The following is a 22,841-nucleotide window of genomic DNA, read 5'->3' on the forward strand; positions in this document are numbered from 1 at the left end:
GCGCTGGTGTCCAGCCATCTTCAGGTCATGCCACAGATTCTCCACTGGATTGAGGTCTAAACTTTGACAAAGCCATTCCAAGACATTACAATGTTTCCCTTTAAACCCCCCCGGTGTAGCTTTAGCAGTCTGTTTACGGTCATTCATTATCCTGCTGGAAGGTGAACCTTCATCCCAGTCACAGATCTCTGGCAGACTGAAGCAAGTTTTCCTCAAGAATCGCCTTGCATTTAGTGCCATCCACCTTTCATTCAGTCCTGACCAGCTTTCATGTCCCCTTAGTGAGATACACCTACCACCATGCTTCACTGTGGGATTGGTATTCTTGGGCTGATGGGAAGTGGTGGTTTTGTGCCACAGATGGCATTTCCAATGTTGACCATAAAGTTCAGTTTTATTCTCATCTTACCAGAGGACCACCTTCCATGTGTTTGGGGAGTCCATATGCTGTTGGACAAACACCGAAAGTGTTTTCTTCTTTTTTTTATTTCTTTATGCAATGGCTTTTTTTCTGTCCACTTTCCCATAAAGTCCCTATGGAGAGATACTCCCACCACTGCTGTGGATCTTTGCCGCTCCTTCAGTTTTATCCTTGGTATCTTTATTGCATCTCTGATTAATGCCCATTCTGCGAGTTTTGGTGGGTGGCCTTCTCTTGTCAGGTCTGTAGTGGTGCCATATTCTTTCCATTCTGTTATAATAGATTTAATGGTGCTCCATGGGATATTCAAACTTTGAGGTATTCTTTTTTTAAATAACCCAGCCCTGACCTTATATTTCTCTACCACTTTGTCTCTGACCTTCATGTTCCTTCCTTAGTGGCGTTGCAGAGTCAAGGGTGTGGTATAACGGGTCCACAGCTCCCATCAAAGGCCAGATTTAAATAAAAAATCACTGCGCTCGCGGCTTAGCAAGGGGGCGTGGTGGTTGTGTGGCTGAAGCGGTTCTCAGGGCGATTCGCGATGTGGGCGTTTCTCACCTAAGTGCACAGGTGAGCGACCACCCGCATCCGTGATTGTTCCTGGGGCTGCTAATTTGCTACAGCTGCCATGCCCTCTTGATAAAATAGAAGCGCGAGTCGGCTGGGGAAGAAAGAAAAAGAGAGAACAAGAACGAACGGAGGTTGTAGGAGAAAGCAGGACGCAGGGGAGAGTGAGCGCAGGCTCACATGCAGCTGTACAGGAAGCCTGGGTGTTAGGCCGACACCCGGGAGTAGTAGTAGTGGTCGCTCCCAGCTGAGTGATCATGTAGCGGGAGTGACCAGGGATGAAGGGTTCCCGGACAGCAAATGGGAGCATGCAGCAAACCCGCATTGTCACAAGGGGCCTTTCAGACAAGGTCTATTTATACAGACATCATGTGACAGGTCATGTGACACTTTGATTGCACACAAGTTGATGCTAATCAGCTAATGATGTGACGTCTGAAGTTAATTGGTTGGACCAGATCTTATTTAGGGGTGTCATAGCAAAAAAAACTTTTCAGTTTTTACTTGTTATTTTATACATTTACAAGGGATTTTATTTTCATTCCACTTCCAGTGTTGTTAAGTCGGTAACATAAAATCCAAATAAAATTCCATTTTAATTCCAGATTGTAAGGTGACAAAACAAGACAAACATCAAGGGGGACAAATACTTTTGCAAGGTGCTGAGATGAGGCAAACCTATGCAACTTACAAGAAAAGACTTAAAACAGTTAACAGCAATTATATCTCACGGTTTTTAAACCCAAGTTAACTGGTGAATTTGCTTTAGCCGGCACAGGTCTGCTCTTACTGTTGGAGTCTCTCCTCTAATTCAGCACATAGCAGTATCAGTATGCTCCAGCAAACTGAATTTCACTTATTTCATGCTCCCCTGCTTTTTCACTTTCTGAGAGCTGTGGCAAATCTCCTCCTTCGTTAATTTTGTCAGTCCGTTAGGCGGTGCTCCCTCCTGAGCGTCCCATGGTTCCATCAGTTCAGCTTTATTTTGAACGCTGTTGTCACTTGTTTTTCCATTTCTGTCCTTTTATTCAATTTTGAAACTTGTCCACTAAACGCCTGAAAGTGTTGTGAAGATTACGTTACGCCTCAGTGAGCTGTTTTACTCATTAGAATGTGCCCATAAATTGTTCACTTTATTAGGGTGATCATAAATTGTACATCTCTAATGAGTCCTATCTGAATTAGGCATTTACAGTACACATATGGAGTACAAGTTGTGTGCCCATTTCTCTGCTTTTTTTTTTATTTTATTTTTTTATCACGTTTCTAATTTGTTGTCAATTTTTGATGTTGTTTTTGTGTTTTTTTTTTTTTCTCTCCTGTCCCAGGCTATCAAGGCACAGTCCAGGACCAGCCCTACCAGCTGCCGGTGGAAATCGATCCTCTGATAGGTCTGTCACTTGTGTCTCTCTCCCTCTGCGATTCATTACACTCTGTATGGTGGCCCTGAAGTGGAGATTACTGTTGTTTTTCACCCGAATGGAATTTCCTTGATAAACCATTTGCATGCAAATTGGAATGCAATGAGCTGTGGCTATGCCGGTATTTCATCAACTCCCCCTCCTTGGGCCTTCTAATTTGAACAGGGATAGGACGCGTGTCACTGGAAATTAATATGGATGCTGCAATAATGTGTGATTGAGAATGCGCATGAAGTACTGTCACTATAATATTGGATCTTTTCATCAATCAGACTTGTTGATGAGCTGAAGAAGGGGGCCGGCTTGATGAATTGGTGTTCTTATATTGCGCTGGCTGAATTGCCAAGGAAATTTTCATAATAACAGCAGGACTCCAAACAGCCTTATGAGGTGAAAAATCAAGGCTGTGTGTCCAGAATTTCATCATTAAGTAGATCAATTTTTCCCCTTCCCTCGTAGGCCCTGCTGTTAGAGTGGTGGGGGGGCTCAAACGTTGCAGCCTCCTAAATAGCATCACTTTATATCCTGCCCCAGAATTTCAGCTTTAGCTCCTGTGCTGGGTAGCGTAACAAAAATCAAAACAGCGATCAGATTAAATGGCTTAGTTTCATTCTTGCTTTTTGTTGACGAGCCTTTGTTTTCTATCATTTCAAGACGTGTCTCCAGTCAATGTGAAATTTTGCGTTTCCCCACTTTTACCATCTATCCATTAAAAAGAGACAAATTGTGAATGTCCCTTCACCGCACAGTCCTACCTTAGTGGCTTAATGATTTTAGGTTTGCTAAATATCCAAATGAATGTTTGCATTCCACCATAGCGTTATTTTATACACTATAAATTCAAAATGACGACTTCTTCAACATGGCCCAACCAGTTGTTGATATTTCTTTTAAAATGGAATCAAAAGATTAACTACCGTTCCGATTCGTGCAGTGGATCTGCACCTGTTCATTTGTCAAAATACGAAGGCATCTATAAACTACACGCAGCAGCATCTCGCAACACGCGGCAATTAATCCAGCAGCATTTTTTTTTCCCTTTCTTTCCTGAGGCTTTTGTGTCTTCTGGAAACCATTTAGTTGTCTATAAACACAAACACACCACCAGTGGAACTCGCCTGTATGGCCATTCAGGAATATGCCTCAAAAGGCAGCTTCTGTGTAGCACTCAAAATATAATAATGGTATAGTTATATACAGTATAGCAAATAAATAAATAAGCTCTCACACACACACATACGCGCCAGTGTTTGATCATCTGGAGCCAATCCCCAGCCTAGCTGATTTACATTAAAGGTTAGGGCTAATTAATCCTCATAATTAGTGCTTTCATGTGCCGTAATTTCAAAATAAATAAAAATATCTTTATAAATTAGATAGGTGCCCTTATCGAAATTCACTGATGCCTAAAGCGACGCGTTCTCTGTAATAAAACAAAAATAAAAAAAAAAAGGTAAAACTGACGTAGTCCAGATTAGATTAGATTATTTATTTATAAAAGCACATTTAAAACAACAGTGGTTGCGCCAAAAAAGCTTTAAAATAAACACAATACAAACGGTCACATGCAAAAGGTCCAGAGATCACAAAGTGACCAAACATCAAGTAACCCCAAACCTTTTTTTGTCCTCCACTTTATTGATCCCAGCACTTCTGGGACTTTTTGATATTGCATTTTTTATTTTAAAATCTTATAACTAACCTTCAATTTTATTTTTTAAGGCGGTTAAAAGAATTAAAATAAACATCTTTTTTTTTCCATTTGGTGAAGAAGCCCAAGCCGTACAGTTCCAGAGCTGACTTGCCTGTGCCGCTTGAAAAGCCTCCCGATTTAACATTTCTGTGTTTGCTCTCTTCCAGCCTCCAGTGCCGGCATGCACAGAAGGCAAATCACTGACCTTTTGGACCAAAGCATTCAGATCCATTCCCAATGTTTTGTGATCACAGCTGACAACCGATTCATCCTGGTCTGTGGCTTCTGGGATAAGAGTTTCCGTGTCTATTCCACTGACTCAGGTAATTGCATTATTCTGCGCCTTGTTCAGTGAACGAGAGACGCCAGGGAATGAGGGTCAGGGTCACAAATGAGGCTTGTAGGTTACAACTTCATATTCTGCTTTCATTTTAAAGCCAATTCTACCTTTTTGGAGATACATATAGATGCTGAATTCAATTTACAGCTCCCTGTGCCTTTTTTTTTAGTATTATTTGAAGCATTCTGTTCATTAGTGTGTAGCCTTTTCCTTGAGTGTGCGTCTCTCGATCTCAGAGTGCTTAGTTGGGAGCCTGTGAAATGTCATTTATTTAAAAACTGTTTGCATCCAGCAGCTGCTGTGATCTCTTCAATACCTTTAATCCTTTAGATTATAGGGTAGAGTGCTAACCTATCATTTTAAAGTTAATTAGAATAAAGTCCTCTCCTTCCACATGACTGCCGTAGTCATTGCCTGAATTCGCTTGTGTACAGTAGGAGATGCTCTGAGTGTTTTTGCCTTTTAAGTGCAGGATTTTGTGCTAATTCTTACTGTAAGTGGTGCTGATCTCATTTCCCCGGCAGATTTGAAACGGCTTCAGAATATTAACCGTTACTCTGAAGAGTTTGGGGTTTTTTTTTTTTGCATCTGTTTGATTGGTTTATTTCCAAATGGATGTTCATTACAAAGTGGCGTTTATTATATTTACATTAGAACTGAAACATTCCATTTGGTTTTCATTTTCACAATATTTTTAGGGTGGCACAATCATGGCCGGATTAAGGTGGGTGCTATTGATGCTGCAGCATTAGGCCCATTCCTGAAATAGGCCCAAGATGAAAACAGACGAGAATTTTCCGGAAGCTGAACCGTTTTCCTTTGCTATATTAACCTCAAAATAATTCTTAGAATGAAATTTGGAGTCCGACTTTTGAACGCCTAGACACAGCGTTACTTATTATACAGTTACAATTGTTCTTTGCGCTGTGACGTAAGTGTGACGTCGTTGTGTTTATTGTTAACCGAAGATTTCAAGTTAATGCTATCAATTTTACGTTAAACAGTTTACTTATAGTACTAGGGTGTTGTACCAGTGTTAGCCATTATGTAGAGAAAAGCCAAGCAAAATGACACCTTTTATTGTAATCTTTTTAGTTAGCCAATAAAAGGTGTCATTTTGCTTGGCTTTTCTCTACAGTTTACTTAGTAATTTAGCTGCGTTTTTTGCAAAAACTTGGGGATTCTTGCCACTTTATTATTGTTCGGTAAGTGCCACGTAGTACGTTTTTCACCTTGAAAGTTAGTTGTACAGTAAAAATCGATGGCTATTTAAATGGTTAACGTTATTATTATTCATGTTCAATAAAGGCTGGCTGGTTGCGTCGCAAGCAATTAAGGCTCCTTGGTCGGTCTGAGTTGCGCATGTACACTAAGTGTCGAATGCACATGTACCAATGCCGAGAAAAAATAGGCCTTTTTTGCGTTGCAGCATCAGGCCCAAATTCGTCTTAATCCGGCCCTGGGGACGATGCTGCAGTGTTAGTAATGGGACCAGGGTTCGCTTTGCAGGTCCTCCTTGCATGGAGTTTTGCATGCTCTCCCCCTGTCTGCATGGGCTTCCTCCCACAGTCCAAAGACATACAGGTTAAGTGAATCAGTAATGCTAAATTGGGCCTAGTGGTAGGTGTGTGTTTGCCACTGCGATTAACTGGCATCCTGTCCAGGGTTTGGTCCTGCCTTGCGCATAATGTTAGCTGCTGTAGGCTCCAGCACCCTGTTCTGAACAGGTTAGAAAATAACATGAATTGACATGACAATAGTTTTTGCATTGCATTTAAAGAAATTGTACATTTCTGTCATCTGATTTTGATGCAACATTGATCAGCAGGCTATTTTTAATGTAGTCGTAGATGTAAAACCCTTTGAATTGAAGGCTGTGAATTTCATAATAAAAATACACAGAGTTTAAACTTCAGTGGCCACAGTATCCATCATTCAACTTTTGGGAGCGCAGACTGAAATCTGACAACAATTACCCTTGCTTATACTGCCTGTGTTTTGAGGCTTTCAGGGAACAAATGTTTAGACTCTCTTTGATAAATCTTTGAAAACATGACCCCTCGGGGGCTGATTTAGCCGGAAGAAGGGCAATGTGTGAGATGGTAATGAAGCCATTTAGGTTTACTGTTTGCAGCAAATACCAAATATACATAATGTAACATTCTCAAATTTGTTTAAACCTATTCAGAATGTTTATTTATTTATTAGATGCCTTTATCCATGGCGACCTACAAAGCCAGTTAGTTATAAGACATACAAGAATGAACGTGCAAGCAACAGAGAACAAGATAAAAAAAAAAAAAGTAAGCACAGGGGAGAAGAACATTCACATAATTATACCTGAAACCAGACTAAGACGCATCAAATCTGTATCCTAAACTCTCTTGTCAGTAAAACAGCAGCTGTCCTGTAGGAGAGACGATAAGCAGATCCATAATATTTAATGAAAAGTTACGTTTTCAAAAGAAAGTAAATTGGGTGCAGTGTGATACAAATAAAGGAAAATCATTCCACAACTTTGGAACAAGAACAGAGAAATATTGTCCAGTCGTGGCACGTCCAGCAGAACGGAGACATCTTGGAGAGACTTATGGACAGTCCAAGGATTGAAGGTACAGTGGTACCTCTGGTCACGACCGTAATTCGTTCCAAAACTCTGGACGCGACCCGAACGTAATTTCCCCATAAGATTGTATGTAAATACAATTAATCTGTTCCAGACTGTACAAACTGTATGTAAATATATATATATATTTTAAGCACAAAAATAGTTAATTATACCATAGAATGCACAGTGTAATAGTAAACTAAATGTAAAAACATTGAATAACACTGAGAAAACCTTGAACAACAGAAAACTAACATTGTAAGAGTTTGCACTATAGCCTTACGAACCACTCGCTGTAAACACTTTTTTTATGAGTTTTAAGCACAGGGAAAAAAAATTAAATGCCACTTCTCTTGCAAAACTTTTTACACCATCCAATACTGGTTTTAAATTCCTCACCTTCACCACTCGAAGAAGGATTTTTTTGTCAGCAAATCACCGTGAATCTTCCTGGCTTTCTCGCATATGGTCACCTCGCTTACGCTATCCCCTGCAAGTTCCTTCTCGTTCAACCACACTAGCAACAGTTTTTCCACCTCTTCCAGCACTTGAGGCCTCTGCTTGGTTAACATTGTAACTCCTTTTGAAACATCAGCTGCTTTGTTAGGCCCTGTATACGCAAACAAAAGAAAATGGGAAACGGAGAATGGGAAATCATTGGCGCGTAGGGAAACTTTCCGGCAGTGTTTTTGTTCGCCACCAGAGCGTGTGGTTGTGAACAGAAGCAGAATTTCGCCAAACTTTTTGATCGTAACCCGATCTGAACGTGTTCGGAAACATTCATGACCAGAGGTTCTACTGTATTGAGGAACAGACCCAATCAGAGAGGATTGTAGGTCCGTTTTGAAGTGTGTCTTTGCAGCAACAAGAAATCAGTGGAGAGACCAAAGCAGAGGAGTAGTAGGAGTTAAACATGGAATTTGGGGGGGACTGGAGCCTTTCCTAGAGGGACTTGGCAGCAAGGCAGGATCCAGTTTTAGATACGCCACCAGTCCATCACAGAGCACATACACATGCGTGTCGACACTAATACATCTCGGACCAATTTATGTTATCCTAAAGTGGATATCTTTGCCAGGGCACCTGGAGACAAACCCTCACACAGGCATGCAAACTCGGTGACCCTGAACTGGACAAGATGAGTAGCAGTAATGGTTGGACAGGGGTTGATTTCCATGGTCATCAATGAAACTGAATTATTTAGATAGATAGATAGATAGATACTTTATTAATCCCAAGGGGAAATTCACACTAACTAATAATAACTAATATTAATAACTAATTATTTCTGCTAACTAAGAAAAGGCACTTCCTGTGCAAGGCACTCCAGCACCTTACCGCCTCTCCCCTGTCAAATCCAGATTTATGTTTCATACAGGGATCAAATTAAGCACAATTCCTTCCATCCATCCATCCATTTTCCAACCCACAAACCAGTGCCAGCCCACCGCAGAGCACACACACGGGACAATTTAGAATCGCCAATGCATGTAACCTGCATGTCTTTGGACTGTGGGAGGAAACCCACTCAGACACAGGGAGAACATGCAAACTCCACGCTGGGAGGACCCGGGAAGTGAACCACAGGTCTCCTAACTGCAAGGCAGCAGCTCTACCCACTGTGACACTGTGCCGCCCTAAGCAGAATTCATTCAAGCCAACGATGACATCCTCAAATAAAAGATGCTCAAAGTTTGAATGCAGTGGCTTGGAAGAAGGCTGGGAACAGTGAATTCCGGATTTGGCATTTACAGAGGGAGATTCACTCGAAAGAGGCCCCGAATATTCTGTAATAACTCTCGATAGGACGAAGCAATCTGAACAAAACAACGTGCAGTGTGCCCCTCCGTATATGGAGCTTTGAACAAGCCGGGATGCCCCTGCGTCGGAGTTATAAGGTAGGCGCCGAACAGCCATTGTGACGTTTAATGTCTGTTTGCAACTTCTGGGTGCATACCGCCTGTACCCCTTCACTCAGTCACTCGACTTCTCATCAGGATGGTGGTGTACAGTATTGAGCAGCGTGTCTTCATGGTGTGAACCTATTGGGTCACCAATTCATTTAAGCAATGTCAGAATCAACTGGATGATCGTGAGTTAATGGAAGGTCACTTCCAGCAAGATGAAGCAACGTGTCACACATCGGCAGAAATCGAGTCCTCCACCGGCAACAGGGTGATTTCAAAGGGGCTTTGGCCACCACGGTCGCCGGATCTAACACCACCAGACTTCTTCGCTTTGGGGTCTGCTCAAAGGAAAAGTCTATCGGAACAACTGTGGAAGATTTGAAGGAAAACATCCAATGTGAAATTGCTGCTATTCCCCCGAGATGCTTGCCGATACGTACAGGAACATGGAGCTCCGCATCGAAATGTGTCTGGCAGAAAACGGAAACCACTTCCAGCATCGCATTTAATGGAATCGATTACACATACGTCAAGGTATAGAGCGTATTTGTTTGGTTCAGATTGCTTCATCCTAATGGGAATTACAGCAGAATATTCGGGATCTCTTTCGAGTGGATCTCTCTGTATGTACAGTGTCCATTGGCATGGTAGCATTTGCAGATTTTTTTTTCAATACTTAACTAAACTTAAACTGTTTTTTGGTGTTCACACCTGAACAAAGATCAGCATTGTTTTGTTGTGTTTGCATTATAATTGGCTATGGAAACCCAAGGGCTTATTTTTTTCTAGAGATGCTTCTGACTGGGGTTTTTGTTTTCTTCTCTTCTTTTCTTAATTGGCCGTATCTCTAATAATAACATTAAACATACTGTATATTGTAAGGACCCAGGTTCGCTTCCCGGGTCCTCCCTGAATGGAGTTTGCATGTTCTCCCCGTGTCTGCGTGGGTTTCCTCCCACAGTCCAAAGACATGCAGGTTAGGTGCATTGGTAATCCTAAATTGTCCCTAGTGTGTGCTTGGTGTGTGTGTATGCCCTGCGGTCAGCTGGCACCCTGCCCAGGGTTTGTTTCCTGCCTTGCACCCTGTGTTGGCTGGGATTGGCTCCAGCTTACCCCCGTGACCCTGTAGTTAGGACATAGCGGGTTGGATACTGGATGGATGGATGGATATTGTAAGGATCCATTTATATTAACCAAGCTGAATGTGCTTTGTTTTAAGGTGTGTTTAAGCCGAGATGTATTTTTGTGTATTGTGATCAAAAGGGGGCACCACAGACTCCAGACACAGATGCCCCTACACATTCAAGCATATTCAAATCAAGTGACTTTTATTATATAGCAGCACCTTTCACGGGTTCTTTCTTCAAAATACAGAATGATCTCCTGCCATGAACTCCATAATCTCCCTCTACACTCCTTCAGGCAAGTGTTGTCCTCTTCCACCTGACTCACCTGGATGAGTTCAAGGGGCTTCTTTTATGTTAGACCTGGGAGTGCATCCCGTGCCACAGCGCTGAATGGCATAAGCACTTCCGGGTCACATGGAAGCCCTGCAAAACTTGGAGCTCTTCTCCCAACAGTGCCCTCTGGCAGCACCCAAGAAACCTGACAGGACTACGAATCCCATGGGTGTCCATACTGGCAGCATTGCCATCTGTCGTACTGGGAAAGGAACTGCTGTTGGTAGACCGTCTTCCCCCAGTCCATCCATTAATCCTCCACCCCGACTGGAATAATAATCCAGAACTATCATGGCCGAATTACACCTCCATGTGTAGATGTAGAGTCCATCCATTATGGCAGCGGTTCTCAATCTGTGGGGCGCGCCCCACCTAGAGCGTGAATGTTGCCATATGTGGCGTAATTTCGCTATTCGTAGGGAAATTTTAAACATGTAGCGGTGTATCGGCAGCAAAAAATATAGCAATAAATTTTATTAGGGTTTCAAAAAAAAAACGTAGGGGGGTGCGATTAAAACTGTTATGAAAACTCGGGTCGCAAATACTTAAAGGTTGAGAAACGCTGCATTATGGACTTCCATTCGGTCCACGAATCACCCCTCATCCCAGTCGGGGTGCCAGTCCATCCCTTAGGGCACTTACAGTATAAATGTCATTTGTAAAATTTGTAATGTGCTATTTTAGTTGTAAACCTGCTGGCTGTACAAAAATAAACATTAGTAACACAGCTTAATGAAAAAAATAAAAGTTGAAGTAGCTCCACCATCAGCTGGGTCTCCTTGCTAATGTCATGTACCTTCTACAGGTAGAGTGAATAGATTTTTTTTTTAAAGGGATTAAAATGTTCGCAAATGCATACCAGCAACTAAACCTCAATTACGAGTTCCCACAACACATACAATAATATAGTATAATACACTGTAAGTATTAATATTAGGAATCTGAGACACAAAAATAAAACGTGTGTGTTTGTGCACATACTCAACTCCTCACAAAGGACTTTTTCATCCTTTTTTATGCTATTGTGTTGTTGCCATATTTGCCCCCTGGTTAGCACTGCTGTCTTGTAGGTCCAGTGTTGTCTTTGTGGGGTTTATACGTTCTTCTTTTGTCAGCCGAGGTTTTCTTTCAGGTACTTCCTTTTTCCCCAGAGATGTACAAGTCAAGGCAGCTGGTCATTTTAAATCGTTCCCATGTGTGGCTGTTGCACATGTGTGTTCCCAGCCGTGGACTGGCATCTTGTCCAGGGCTGCTTCTTGCGTTGTGAACAATGCTGCCTGGATAGGCTCCGGCCCGAATTGGATTTTTAGATCATTATTTTACTGTATTTAAATTTGTCATCGTTTGTTTTGCTGTTAATCTTTTCAAGTTGATTGAGGGCTATTTCACATACTGTAATTGTCATTCCCGTCTTAGGAATTTTAGTTTAAATGATATCTCCATGTTTCCTTTTTTGCCAGACAATACCAGGTAATTGCAAAAACAAAACTGCCAGGGGGACTTGTGTTTGAGGTTGTGCTAAAAAAAAAAATGCTGTAAACAGTGATTTCCTGCCGTGAACCATTTGGAATCTCGGCCTTTTTTCTTAAAGAGCTGAAATGGATTACGCTTTTTCAAAAATGGAGGTAGAGGTTGTTTCTGTATTTGTATTTACTGCGTATTTGCTGACATCAGTAAAGAAATTCCCCCTCCGTTTGCTGTCTTATGTAGTTGGGGCAATGAAATTCATACTTGCATATCTCTTCAGAAATGCTGGCAATAATACGAGACAACGTTCAGGTTTTTTAATTTGTTTGGTATTTTGATGCTGCTGTTAAAGATCTCTTATCACTAATATAGTCGTTTTTGGGTAATAAATGTAGTGGCTAATATTTAATAATGAAGAGCACACTCTAGTGAACTGTTTAAATTCTCAATATGTGGCGTTTTTATTTTAAGGAAATAAATTTCATTTGTCATCTTTGAGTCTTTCAGGGTTCCAAGTTTCTTTTTTATTTTTATTTTGTTCACCTCTTTACAAATAGGGAGAACTCAAATGACAAAAATAAGAATGCAATCAAAGATGCAGTGTTCCTTTCACAAAAGCAACATCGCTTCATCATGTCAATATCAAGCATTACATCAAGAATTGTTTTACAAAATAACATTTTTCTCCTTTTTTATTTGACTTTCATTTATTTCACAAAAAAGATTTTATTATTATTTACAGCAGTTTTCTTTGACTGTGATGGTATTTGTGATATACTTTCACTAAATGATCTCACCTTGGAGACAAGTAAAATAGAATTATGTTATCCAAAGACACGCACGTTAGGTGGATTGGTGGTACTAAATTGGCCCGTGTGTGTGTGTGTGTGTGTCTTACGATAGCCTGCCATCCTCTCCATGGTTTGTTCCTGCCTTGTGCCCCATGCCAGCTGAGATAGGCTCCAGCACCACCACCCAAAGCCGTGAGTGGACTAAACACGTTAGACAATGGCTGACAGATCAACAGGAACAAATATTCCGTTCACGTATAGCAAAGCCGATGAAAGCAGAGATGTTGCTTTTATTTATTTTTCCTGACACTAAGATGATGTTTTTGTTTCTTTCAGGTAAACTGACTCAGATAGTGTTTGGGCATCGAGATGTGGTGACGTGCCTGGCCAGGTCTGAATCGTACATTGGCGGAGACTGCTACATCCTCTCGGGATCCCGGGATGCCACACTGCTTCTCTGGTATTGGAACGGCAAGCACAATGGCATAGGCGAAAACCCAGGCAGTAAGTTGAGCAAATGCTTGTGGTCTGTGGAGCATAGAATATTGGTGTTTTATTGTTTTATTTTTGATTCCTTTCTTATCCTTTTTTTTTTATATATAACATGTAGTTAAGAGGAATATTTTTTTAATCCAGAGGTATAGCTTCAAGAGGGTTTTTAGTCATATAATTGACCAAGTCCATTGCAAACACATTTTTTATTTTAAAATTAAGTAGTATGCACAATCCCCTTTTCATAAAATGATTCATTTAATTCTAGTGTCCTATTTGTAAGCATGCATTTTTTAAAATATAATCTGGTTTTATTAACATTTATTTAAAAAGCGTAATCATTTCAGGTTTCATTAACATTTATTTTAAAAGCTTCTTCATTTCATTTTCTCTGACATTTAGCTTCCAAATGCCAATACGCTACTCGTTATTTGTGTTTCTGCAAAGCAAAAAAATTCATTTGAATCCAGCAGCCATGTTTTCCACTTCTGTGAAAATGAGGCGATTACAGTCAATTACATTGAAAAATATTATTGCAGAATGTCTATTATTAAAGAGCAAATATAGGGGAATAAATATATATACTGTATATATATCAGCATTTCCAAATGCCAGTCTTCGTTTTATTTTTTTAAATATGCATTACATGTTAGAATTGATCATTTTATTAAGGAAGCACAATGATATTTTCAATGCTTACTTTATGTCTCCCTGAAATGCCAAAAAGGAATTTTAAAAAGCACATTGTTTTTAATACGCTATGAAGAAAATACAGAATATACTTTTTAAAAAGTCTTTTTTTTTTTTGGTAGCATCAATATTATACACATTATTTTGACCAATGTTGTTTTGCAGTATTCCTCACTATTAATAAAAACACATTTTTGGTTTTAGACATTTTTTTTATAAAACACTTTTTATTTTTTTTAATTTCCAGAATATCGAGAAATTTTATCTGCGTAAATTAAAGTAATTCTTTATATATATTTCCTGAAACATTTTGTACAATTATCACCTCTTAAAAATGTATTCACTCCTTTTTTAACCAACAGCCGTAGAATTTTGGTTCTGTATTTTTATAGAAGTAAACAGAATTGAATTTATGATGAGAAGTTTGTTAAACCCTTTGTATCTTTGGAATTTGGTTGTATTTGTTTTATCTTCCATGTAAGAAGTGGAAGGTGCAACTCCTGGGAAATCGGAAGCATCACATTTCTGCCTTGAACGTTTCATTGATCGATAGCTTCACTTAAATAGATCTGCATGTTTTTCTTCAAAATATAGTTTAAAATGGAAAGTTTTACCATTTGCGTATTTAATGCAGAGGGAGCAGAATATTAATTCAGCAGTCATAGTAAATAAAATGTTGCATCTAGAACATTAAATTTGGTAGACGTGAAAATCATTATTGCCTAATTTAATTGTTTGAATGTTAAAGAAGACACCTGACAAATACAGTGGTCTCTGTCTTTAGAAATAATTTTATTTTGGCAGGACTAACTAAAGGCACTGTTTAGAGAGCGACCTGTTAAATGAATTTGCGTCTCCATTTCATAAAAGCGTTCCCTAAACACAGCCACACTGGGATGTGAACCTGTCATGCACCACGCAAATATGAACGCACTTTATAAATTCATACAGACCTGCTTCTCCTTGAGAGAGAACGAAAGAGCATTGCGTGCTACAGATTACATCAGAACAATGCCGAAACAATGTGATGCTCCATTGCCATTCACAGTGAGAAGGTCTGTCAGCCGCAGGCTTTAGAAGCTCAGTTCTGGTTCCTTTCTTCCTTGTCCAAGTTCATTAATGTGGCCTTTTAGAGCATTTTCAAGAATGCATTTGCAACATCCCACGCACTTCTGAATAAGCCTTTAACCAGATGCCTAGCTGACTGATATGAGAGCAGCTGAAGTGTTTTTTTGGTCAGGTTTTGTTCCATTTGCTTGGTGGCACTGATTTGGCCGAGTTGAGATCCAGTAGTTCTAAACTGTCGGTCCCCGCCCCCCCCCCCCCTCCGTTTTCTGTGTTAACCTGCACTGCCTGTAGTCAAAGCGCTGGCAGCCCCAGTGAATGTGCTGTGCTCCTGTCATTCTTGGAGCTTATGGCAGTCTACTGCACCTTTTCACCAGGATACAACGCCATCTTGTGGCCAAAGCTTCAATCAGCAGTTAGTTATTTTCATTTTTTTTTTTTAGCTGTGCATTCTTTTTAAAATAAAATAGCAAAAATATTACTTGCAAACAAAAATATACTTGAAAAATCAATGCAAAGATTGAATCTAGTGTTTTTGTTTAATTTTGGTGTACTATCTATCAAAGTAAATCAGTCTTTGCTGGCAAGTGCTGCCTGTTGCTCCCTTAATTATTTCTTTATTTACACTTTTGATTTGTAATCAGCCAGGTTACCTTAGACGGATTTTTGCAGTCGAACTCGCCTATCAGGTAAACGATACACTCCACTCATGTCTGTGTTTGGGGATGTGGGGGCGAGGGGGGGAATGTAAATTGTTATCAGATGTTCTCTTAATTTAAACCAAATGCCGGCCACATGAGTAAAGGTTAAACGATACAGCCATATATCAGATTTATTGATCTTTTGCTTGGGTAACCTGACTACATGTTTTAATCCCTGTAGTTGTAACGTGTAAATAAAAGATGAATATGCTCGACAGGTTTTACTATTATCTTGATTAAATCCCAATTTGTGTTTGTTTTTTTGGTTTGTTTTTGAACTACATTTAGATGCCAAAAGCTCATACGTTTTGCAGCAGTTTCTTTGAACAACATGAGAAATATTTGCCAGTGGACTCTCATGCCGCAGTGTTTTTGAGTGATTGATTATTGGCGGCAGTGTTTTAGCGTAAGCAGGGGCTCATGCAATTAAGGCACATTACTCTGTCAAACTTTAACCCGCATTCCTTTAGAGTAATGGAAAACTGAGCAGCTTACAGTTGTGTAATGATCGAGGGTGACTGAAGACATGGCGGAGACATCTCTCTTGACTATTCACTCGGCTTATTTGTGACTTGATTCATGCTTGTCAAAAGCACTGGTGCAGCCTGCTGTACCCGACTGTTCACCGAGGCCTCTGATAAGGAGAGAGGAGTTGATTTGTTATTTTGGCACTGGCAACTCTCGGCACATAAATCTGGACTTAATGCTACAAAGTACATCTTAGATTAGAGAACCGTTCATTTAAAGCAAACCTTCAGCCTGCGTTTAATTGAAAATAAACCATTAAAACGGTTTTGTCCACTGTGACAGTAAGCTTGCAACTGTCCATAAATTCTACTTGTTACTTAAAATGTGCTTAGGTTAATGCAATTAAAATGGAAGTTTGTTGCTCCTGAACTGAATCATCACTTGAAAATAATAGAGAAAATGAATGAATGGATGGTTGCATTTTCCCTTTTTAAGTTATCGTGTGATTTGTACTTGGAATAAGCGAAGAAAGTCTTCACTTTTATTGCTAGCATTTGTTGAATAATATCAGCTTGTGATCAAAAATGTTACACATGTCATAGTTAATAATGTAACGTTCACTTTTGTATATTTCAATGTGTCAGAACTCTTGAAACTTTTATCTTCACCTTTTTAATCTAGGAATTGTAGTGATTTATTGTTTTAGCATTGCTATTCACGTTACATAACCAAGCCTGGCCAGTGTGATGGCAGCCATTCAGTAATAAAAATATCCCTACCATCATGAAGTTGTAGACATACAATATAAAGCCAGAAGGAATCGGAGTCTCTCCCTAGTCCTATTCTTGCTTGGTTTGTGCAAAGGGGAGGTCTTGCAATGCAGATAAGAATTTAGATGGATTGCTTTTTTAAATAAGTGAACGCATAAATAGGTTGATAAGTAAGCATGTGAATATACACGGCACACTTTGGTCTGAGCACACACCAGAATGACTGTAAAGCAAGAAAATTAAAAAGAAAGAAAACTGACAGTTGAAGTGTTGCTGTTGGTATAAAGGAGCTCCAGTTGTGTTTCTTTTCCCACTTTTACTGAATAATTCATTGCCTGAAAGTCCTCAATGTTGGTGTGTCACAGAGAGGTTGTGCAGTACTGTTCATAATGGCACTCAGTTTTGTTTTAACTCTCTCTGTTGTCATTAGGTGAAGAGGCATCTGCCTTCTTTGAACAAGAACAATGCAGGATGTTTTCCACAGTAGCAGAACTTTGTGGAGCCTTAGGGACAGACTGGACAGGTGACAGAGGACACCGCAAAGTTAGTCAGCACAAGCCTTAAGAACTCGAGGAGTGACTCCATCTGGTCCTGCAGCTTTTTCTTTGTGTAGCTTCCTCAGTTGTTTCCGTACATGCTCTTCAGTTATGGACAGTCCACACTGATGCCCAGAAGTGAACTTGTCACCGGCCTTTCCAGCTGACATGGTGGGAGTTGTTGATGTAGTAGGGAAGGTGCGGGGAGACCGGTCATTGGAAGAAGGTGGTAGTGGGAAGGAAATTGTATTAAAAAATTAGTTCCGGCTGATAGCTTCTGTGACAGATAGGAGGCGCTATCGCTCCCTTGAACCCTCAGATCAGACGCCAGACACCAGATAAAAGTCCAATAACTAAATTTATTAAGTCAATACAGTGCACAAAGCAACCTCAACTCCACTATACTCATAAACAATACAATACTCCACTCCCAGACGTGTTGCCAACCTTCCTCCCGACTCAGCTCAACCCTGGGATCTCTCACAGTCCTTTTATAGTTCATGACCCGGAAGTGCTTCTGATCTCTCCGGATCAGGTGAAAACTCCTCTTCTTCAACCCGGAAGCACGTCATTTCCACTGTCCATGTGACTGGGACGTAATTCCGGGTTGTAATGAAAATACAAGTCTCTGGGCCTCCCTGCAGCGTCCCCTGGCGGCCCAGACATTATCCAGCAGGGCTGTACAGGAAAACTCCAATGTCCATGATGCCCTGCTGGAATTCGGGACACCTCCATGCTGTAGGAAGGGCTCCATCTGGCGGCCTGGGGGTATTGGCCGGAATGAATGGCCGGCCATATATCACACTTTATTCACATCCCCTTCAAGGGAAAGCATGCCATATTTCAAACTTTAGGTTAATTGATCATTTTTGGTTATTCTAGCTTTGTAGCTCTTCACTTATGGTGATTAACTTTTGAAACCTTGTATCAAATCAGACCTGATGTGCTGAAACAGGCCAATCGATACTACTCATCTTCCTAAACTGTAAGGCGGCTAATATAAGGACAGACCAATATCACCCCCTGAAGTGCCCACAGTATGTACCCCTTGATGTAATCAACTTAAAATAGTCAAATGAATATATACAGAATATGTAAAAAGACGGTTACAATGCGATTTTCGCAATCCAGAAAAAAAAACATACGTTTAAAAAAAAAAAAAAAAAAAAATTGAAAACAGCAATGACCGTTTTTCCTCTCCAACACACAAGAGTTTAAGTGTGAATAAAAATATTTACAGTGAAATGCATTTCCCAGTCCCTCACGAAATTCACACAATAATCCAGAGACTTGAATTGTCAAAGCTGAATCAAAAGAATTTGATTTTTTAAATGTAACATGTTTCCACATTCAGTACTGTGCCATACTTAAAAAAAAAAAAACTTAAATGAGCTGACTCGGGTCTGCTAGTCACAACTGAGGGTGATGCATGATTCACGCCCCAACAGAGAAACACTGACCTTCACCTATCCAGTTAGGTCCTCCAAGTCGTAACTTCCTTTTACACAGCCAATGCAGATGCCGATCCATTTAGCTAGTTTGCCGATCTTTTTCCTCCAATTGCTGTCCTCCCCTTCCTTTGGAAATTACGACACAATTTATTCAAATTACTTCTGAAACAGGGCACCCAGCCACCAAAACAAAACAGCATGTATGGACTATCTTCTTTGCCCGCTCAAGCAGACCCGACAGACAAGCGGCAAGCATGTAACGTTTTCTGTGTCGCGGTGCTGCAACCTGTCCTACGAAACGTGCTCAAAACAGTCCCTAGACCACAATTTCTTGAACTATGGGTCACGGGTGGTCGCCTTTTGGGTTATGCAGGGCTGTGACTCTTCATTTTATTTAATGGGAAAGGGTTGCATGCGGTTTGCAAATTGTCTCATGATGGGTTGCCGCAGGTTGTTTACACTATCAGCATTGCGTCTTTTAGACTGTTGGTGACGATACTCCAAGTGGAACACCCTGTTATGACTATCAGCAGTGATATTCAAAGTTTTAAAGGTCGTCATGGACTGGGTCTCGAAGACACTAAGAAGGGCAAGTTTGGGTCGCAAGAAACATAAGTTTAAGAAATCCTGCCCTAGACTGAAATTACTTGATTATATTGGTCTTGCATTTAAGTTGCTTTGGATAAAAGTGTCTGCTAAGTAAATAACCACTTCAAACAGATGGCTAGATGATAATGAAAGCATCTGAGATACCAGAAAGCATTATCTATAATTGTGCCTGCTGCTGGGAATAAGCCGTGAGGTGTAGATAAATAATATCTTCCATTCAAACCTTTGTCTGATTAGGAAACTACAGTGATCTTCCACAAGCGGATTAATATAGTTGGGGACTAACCTAATGAATCATAATGTGGGAAAGTAACGGCCACTGGTCTGTAGTCATCTGCCTTTTTTGAAACTGGAACAGTACAGCAGTTTTTCCACAGCAGCAGCAATTTCATGAGCATTAGATAGATGATAGATAGATAGGAAAGGCACTATATGATAGATAGATAGATAGATAGGAAAGGCACTATATGATAGATAGATAGATAGGAAAGGCACTATATGATAGATAGATAGGAAAGGCACTATATGATAGATAGATAGATAGATAGATAGATAGATAGATAGATAGATAGATAGATAGATAGATAGATAGGAAAGGCACTATATGATTGATAGATAGATAGGAAAGGCACTATATGATTGATAGATAGATAGATAGGAAAGGCACTATATGATTGATAGATAGATAGATAGGAAAGGCACTATATGATTGATAGATAGATAGATAGGAAAGGCACTATATGATTGATAGATAGATAGATAGGAAAGGCACTATATGATTGATTGATAGATAGATAGATAGGAAAGGCACTATATGATAGATAGATAGATAGATAGATAGATAGATAGATAGATAGATAGATAGATAGATAGATAGATAGATACTTTATTAATCCCAAGAGGAAATTCACATGCTCCAGCAGCAGCATATTGATAAAGAAACAATACTAAATTAAAGAGTGATAAAAAATGCAGGTATAACAGACAATAACTTTTTATAATGTTAACGTTTACCCCCTTGGGTGGAACTGAAGAGTCGCATAGTGTGGTGGAGGAACGATCTCCTGAGTCTGTCAGTGGAGCAGGACGGTGACAGCAGTCTGTCGCTGAAGCTGCTCCTCTGTCTGGAGATGATCCTGTTTAGTGGATGCAATGGCAGACTGAACAGGTAAGCAGAGGATCCCACAAAGGTGGTCAGCACAGGCCTTAAAGAAACACATCACACAAAAGTTCTATTTTGTTGTGTTAATAAACCCATGTAGTTTGTACTGGAAGGCAAGAAAATTTTTTAATCGCATGTCTCTATGCGAATGGACAAAAATTTATGACCAATACTATGCAATGAAAAATTATGTAAAGAACATCCATGGAAAAGGGATAAAAAAATAAAATCTCATATTGCATCATCCACAGGTCAGTTATCCAGTTGTATGCTCAAAACGTTTAAAATGCATGCTTTTTTACAAAAATATTATTAAAGTTGCCATGGTACCTGTCCAAGACAGGTAATAGAATAATTTTAAACTATCAATTCTCCTGCCTTATGTGTAATTTCTGTGCCTTTCCTCAGTATTTGTGTGTGTCTGAGCCTCTCTTCACCGGTGCTGCCTTTCTTGGGTGTGTTCCTGTAAAACTTGCTTCTTGTCATTATTTTCGAGGAGCCTCCTGTCCAGTTTTATACGTTAAGGCCTTTGAAGGTGACTCTCTCAGCATACGCCTTTACTCCTCCACGTGTATCTCAAACTCGCACTTCCACTTTCGTCATGTCACCAAAGCCAAATTGACCTATCAGATTGCTACCAGATTAGACACACAGATTAATTTCCAGAATAATCCAACGTCATGGAAGTCTTCAGCAATAAATGAGGAGGAGAGGTGGGCCTTCAATTCAAAAAGTGACTCCCATGTGGCTTTAGTTTTGTGTTTATGATTTTTTGAGTTTGTTTTGTACTTTAGTTCTGTAAATGTCTTTTTCATTTAGCTCAGATAAGGATAAGATCTAATGATCCTAATAAACGTGGCCACAATACAGAAACGTACCAAGATAACCATCAATGGATTTGATGTTTTAAAATACTTACGCAATGCCTTTTTTTGAAATAGGCTGTCAGCATTAATATTAATTCTGCGACTGTCAGCTGTACATCCTGCATATCCCTAGGAGCTAAATTATTTAATTTTCAAATCCTTATAGTTGACAACATCGTTTACTCTTTTGGATCCGCCTGTATTTCTTTACAAACCATAGCACAATGAATTTGTATAAATAAATACAGTAATTATTGTATATACATTTCTAGTATCAGTTTGCTATTATGTGTCCACACTTTCATGAGATTCTTACCCACGTCTCCCTCCGATATTACACACTATATCACACACGACGAATGGAACACCAGACATGAAATACAGCATTAGACGGTAAGTGCAAGAGATAATCACGCAGTTGTCACTTCATATCGTGTTCAGGTTTGTCAAGTGTACTTGGTATGATGAGATTCTTACCTGCTTGTCTTCTAAACAACAGTGACAGAGCAGTGCAATACCAACAAAAGATAGCGAATAAAACACCTGACATCAAATACAACCTCAGAGAGTCGACAGAAGAATCGCTCATGCAGTTGTCATTACAAACGACTGTTGATCATGCATGTTTAAGTGCATGTCTATGGGCAGCACACCGATGGCTGTTGTTACCTTACAAATCCTCCATTCTAGGTTCAAAATCTTTGTATGGTTGCGGTCAGTTTGAAGATTGCTTGTTGTTCCGAACATCTAGCATTCCAGTTCATATGGACTGTCGATTGACTCACGCATCCTATCTTGAACAATAAACCCCCCAACCCCGTATCCGCGACTGATACCTGGGATGAGTTGAAACTGCGCATAGTAGAGAACCCTATAAGTAACTCTCTGTTGTCCTGGCATTTATACCACTATGTAGGAAGGAAAGAAATTCTTCATAATGGCTTAAAGGACATCACTCTGAAGTATGAACCGTAACAAGTACAGAATGTGCCTTCTGACAGCTTAAGTGCAAAGAAAGTGCACCCCACACCATTTCAGATTCGGCAAAATCTTTCACTGCTGTAAACCAAGAGTGTGGGTGTGAAGGTTACTTTCATTTTCCAGGATCACACATGTGAGGAACACAATGAAAGATGGGCTTCTTCTGTCCATTTTAAATGTACGCACTCCTTTTGACTTTCCTGCTGTATAAAATGGGCATCGCCAGGTGTAATGAATGCTTTAAACTCTGTACTTCAGCTCTTCTATTTCTCAACTGTGAGGCTGCTACGGAATTACTTTTAAACATATGCAGTGAATGTTTGCCTGATTTTACACTTATTTGAAGGTGCTTTAATAAAACACTTGAAGGAATTC

General features: G+C 40.0%; 1 protein-coding gene across 3 annotated transcripts in view; it reads left to right on the forward strand.

The window, feature by feature from the left end:
* lrba (LPS responsive beige-like anchor protein) overlaps positions 1 to 22,841 on the forward strand; it is an 830,448-nt gene that overhangs the window by 738,104 nt on the left and 69,503 nt on the right. For all 3 annotated transcript variants that reach the window (XM_051928096.1, XM_051928098.1, XM_051928097.1), the window contains exons 50-52: positions 2,317 to 2,379; positions 4,270 to 4,425; positions 13,012 to 13,179. In XM_051928096.1, the coding sequence (XP_051784056.1) occupies positions 2,317 to 2,379; positions 4,270 to 4,425; positions 13,012 to 13,179 (387 nt within the window). The remainder of the gene's footprint in view (positions 1 to 2,316; positions 2,380 to 4,269; positions 4,426 to 13,011; positions 13,180 to 22,841) is intronic.

The sequence above is a fragment of the Erpetoichthys calabaricus genome, chromosome 5, assembly GCF_900747795.2.
Source record: "Erpetoichthys calabaricus chromosome 5, fErpCal1.3, whole genome shotgun sequence".
Taxonomy (NCBI): Eukaryota; Metazoa; Chordata; class Cladistia; order Polypteriformes; family Polypteridae; genus Erpetoichthys; species Erpetoichthys calabaricus.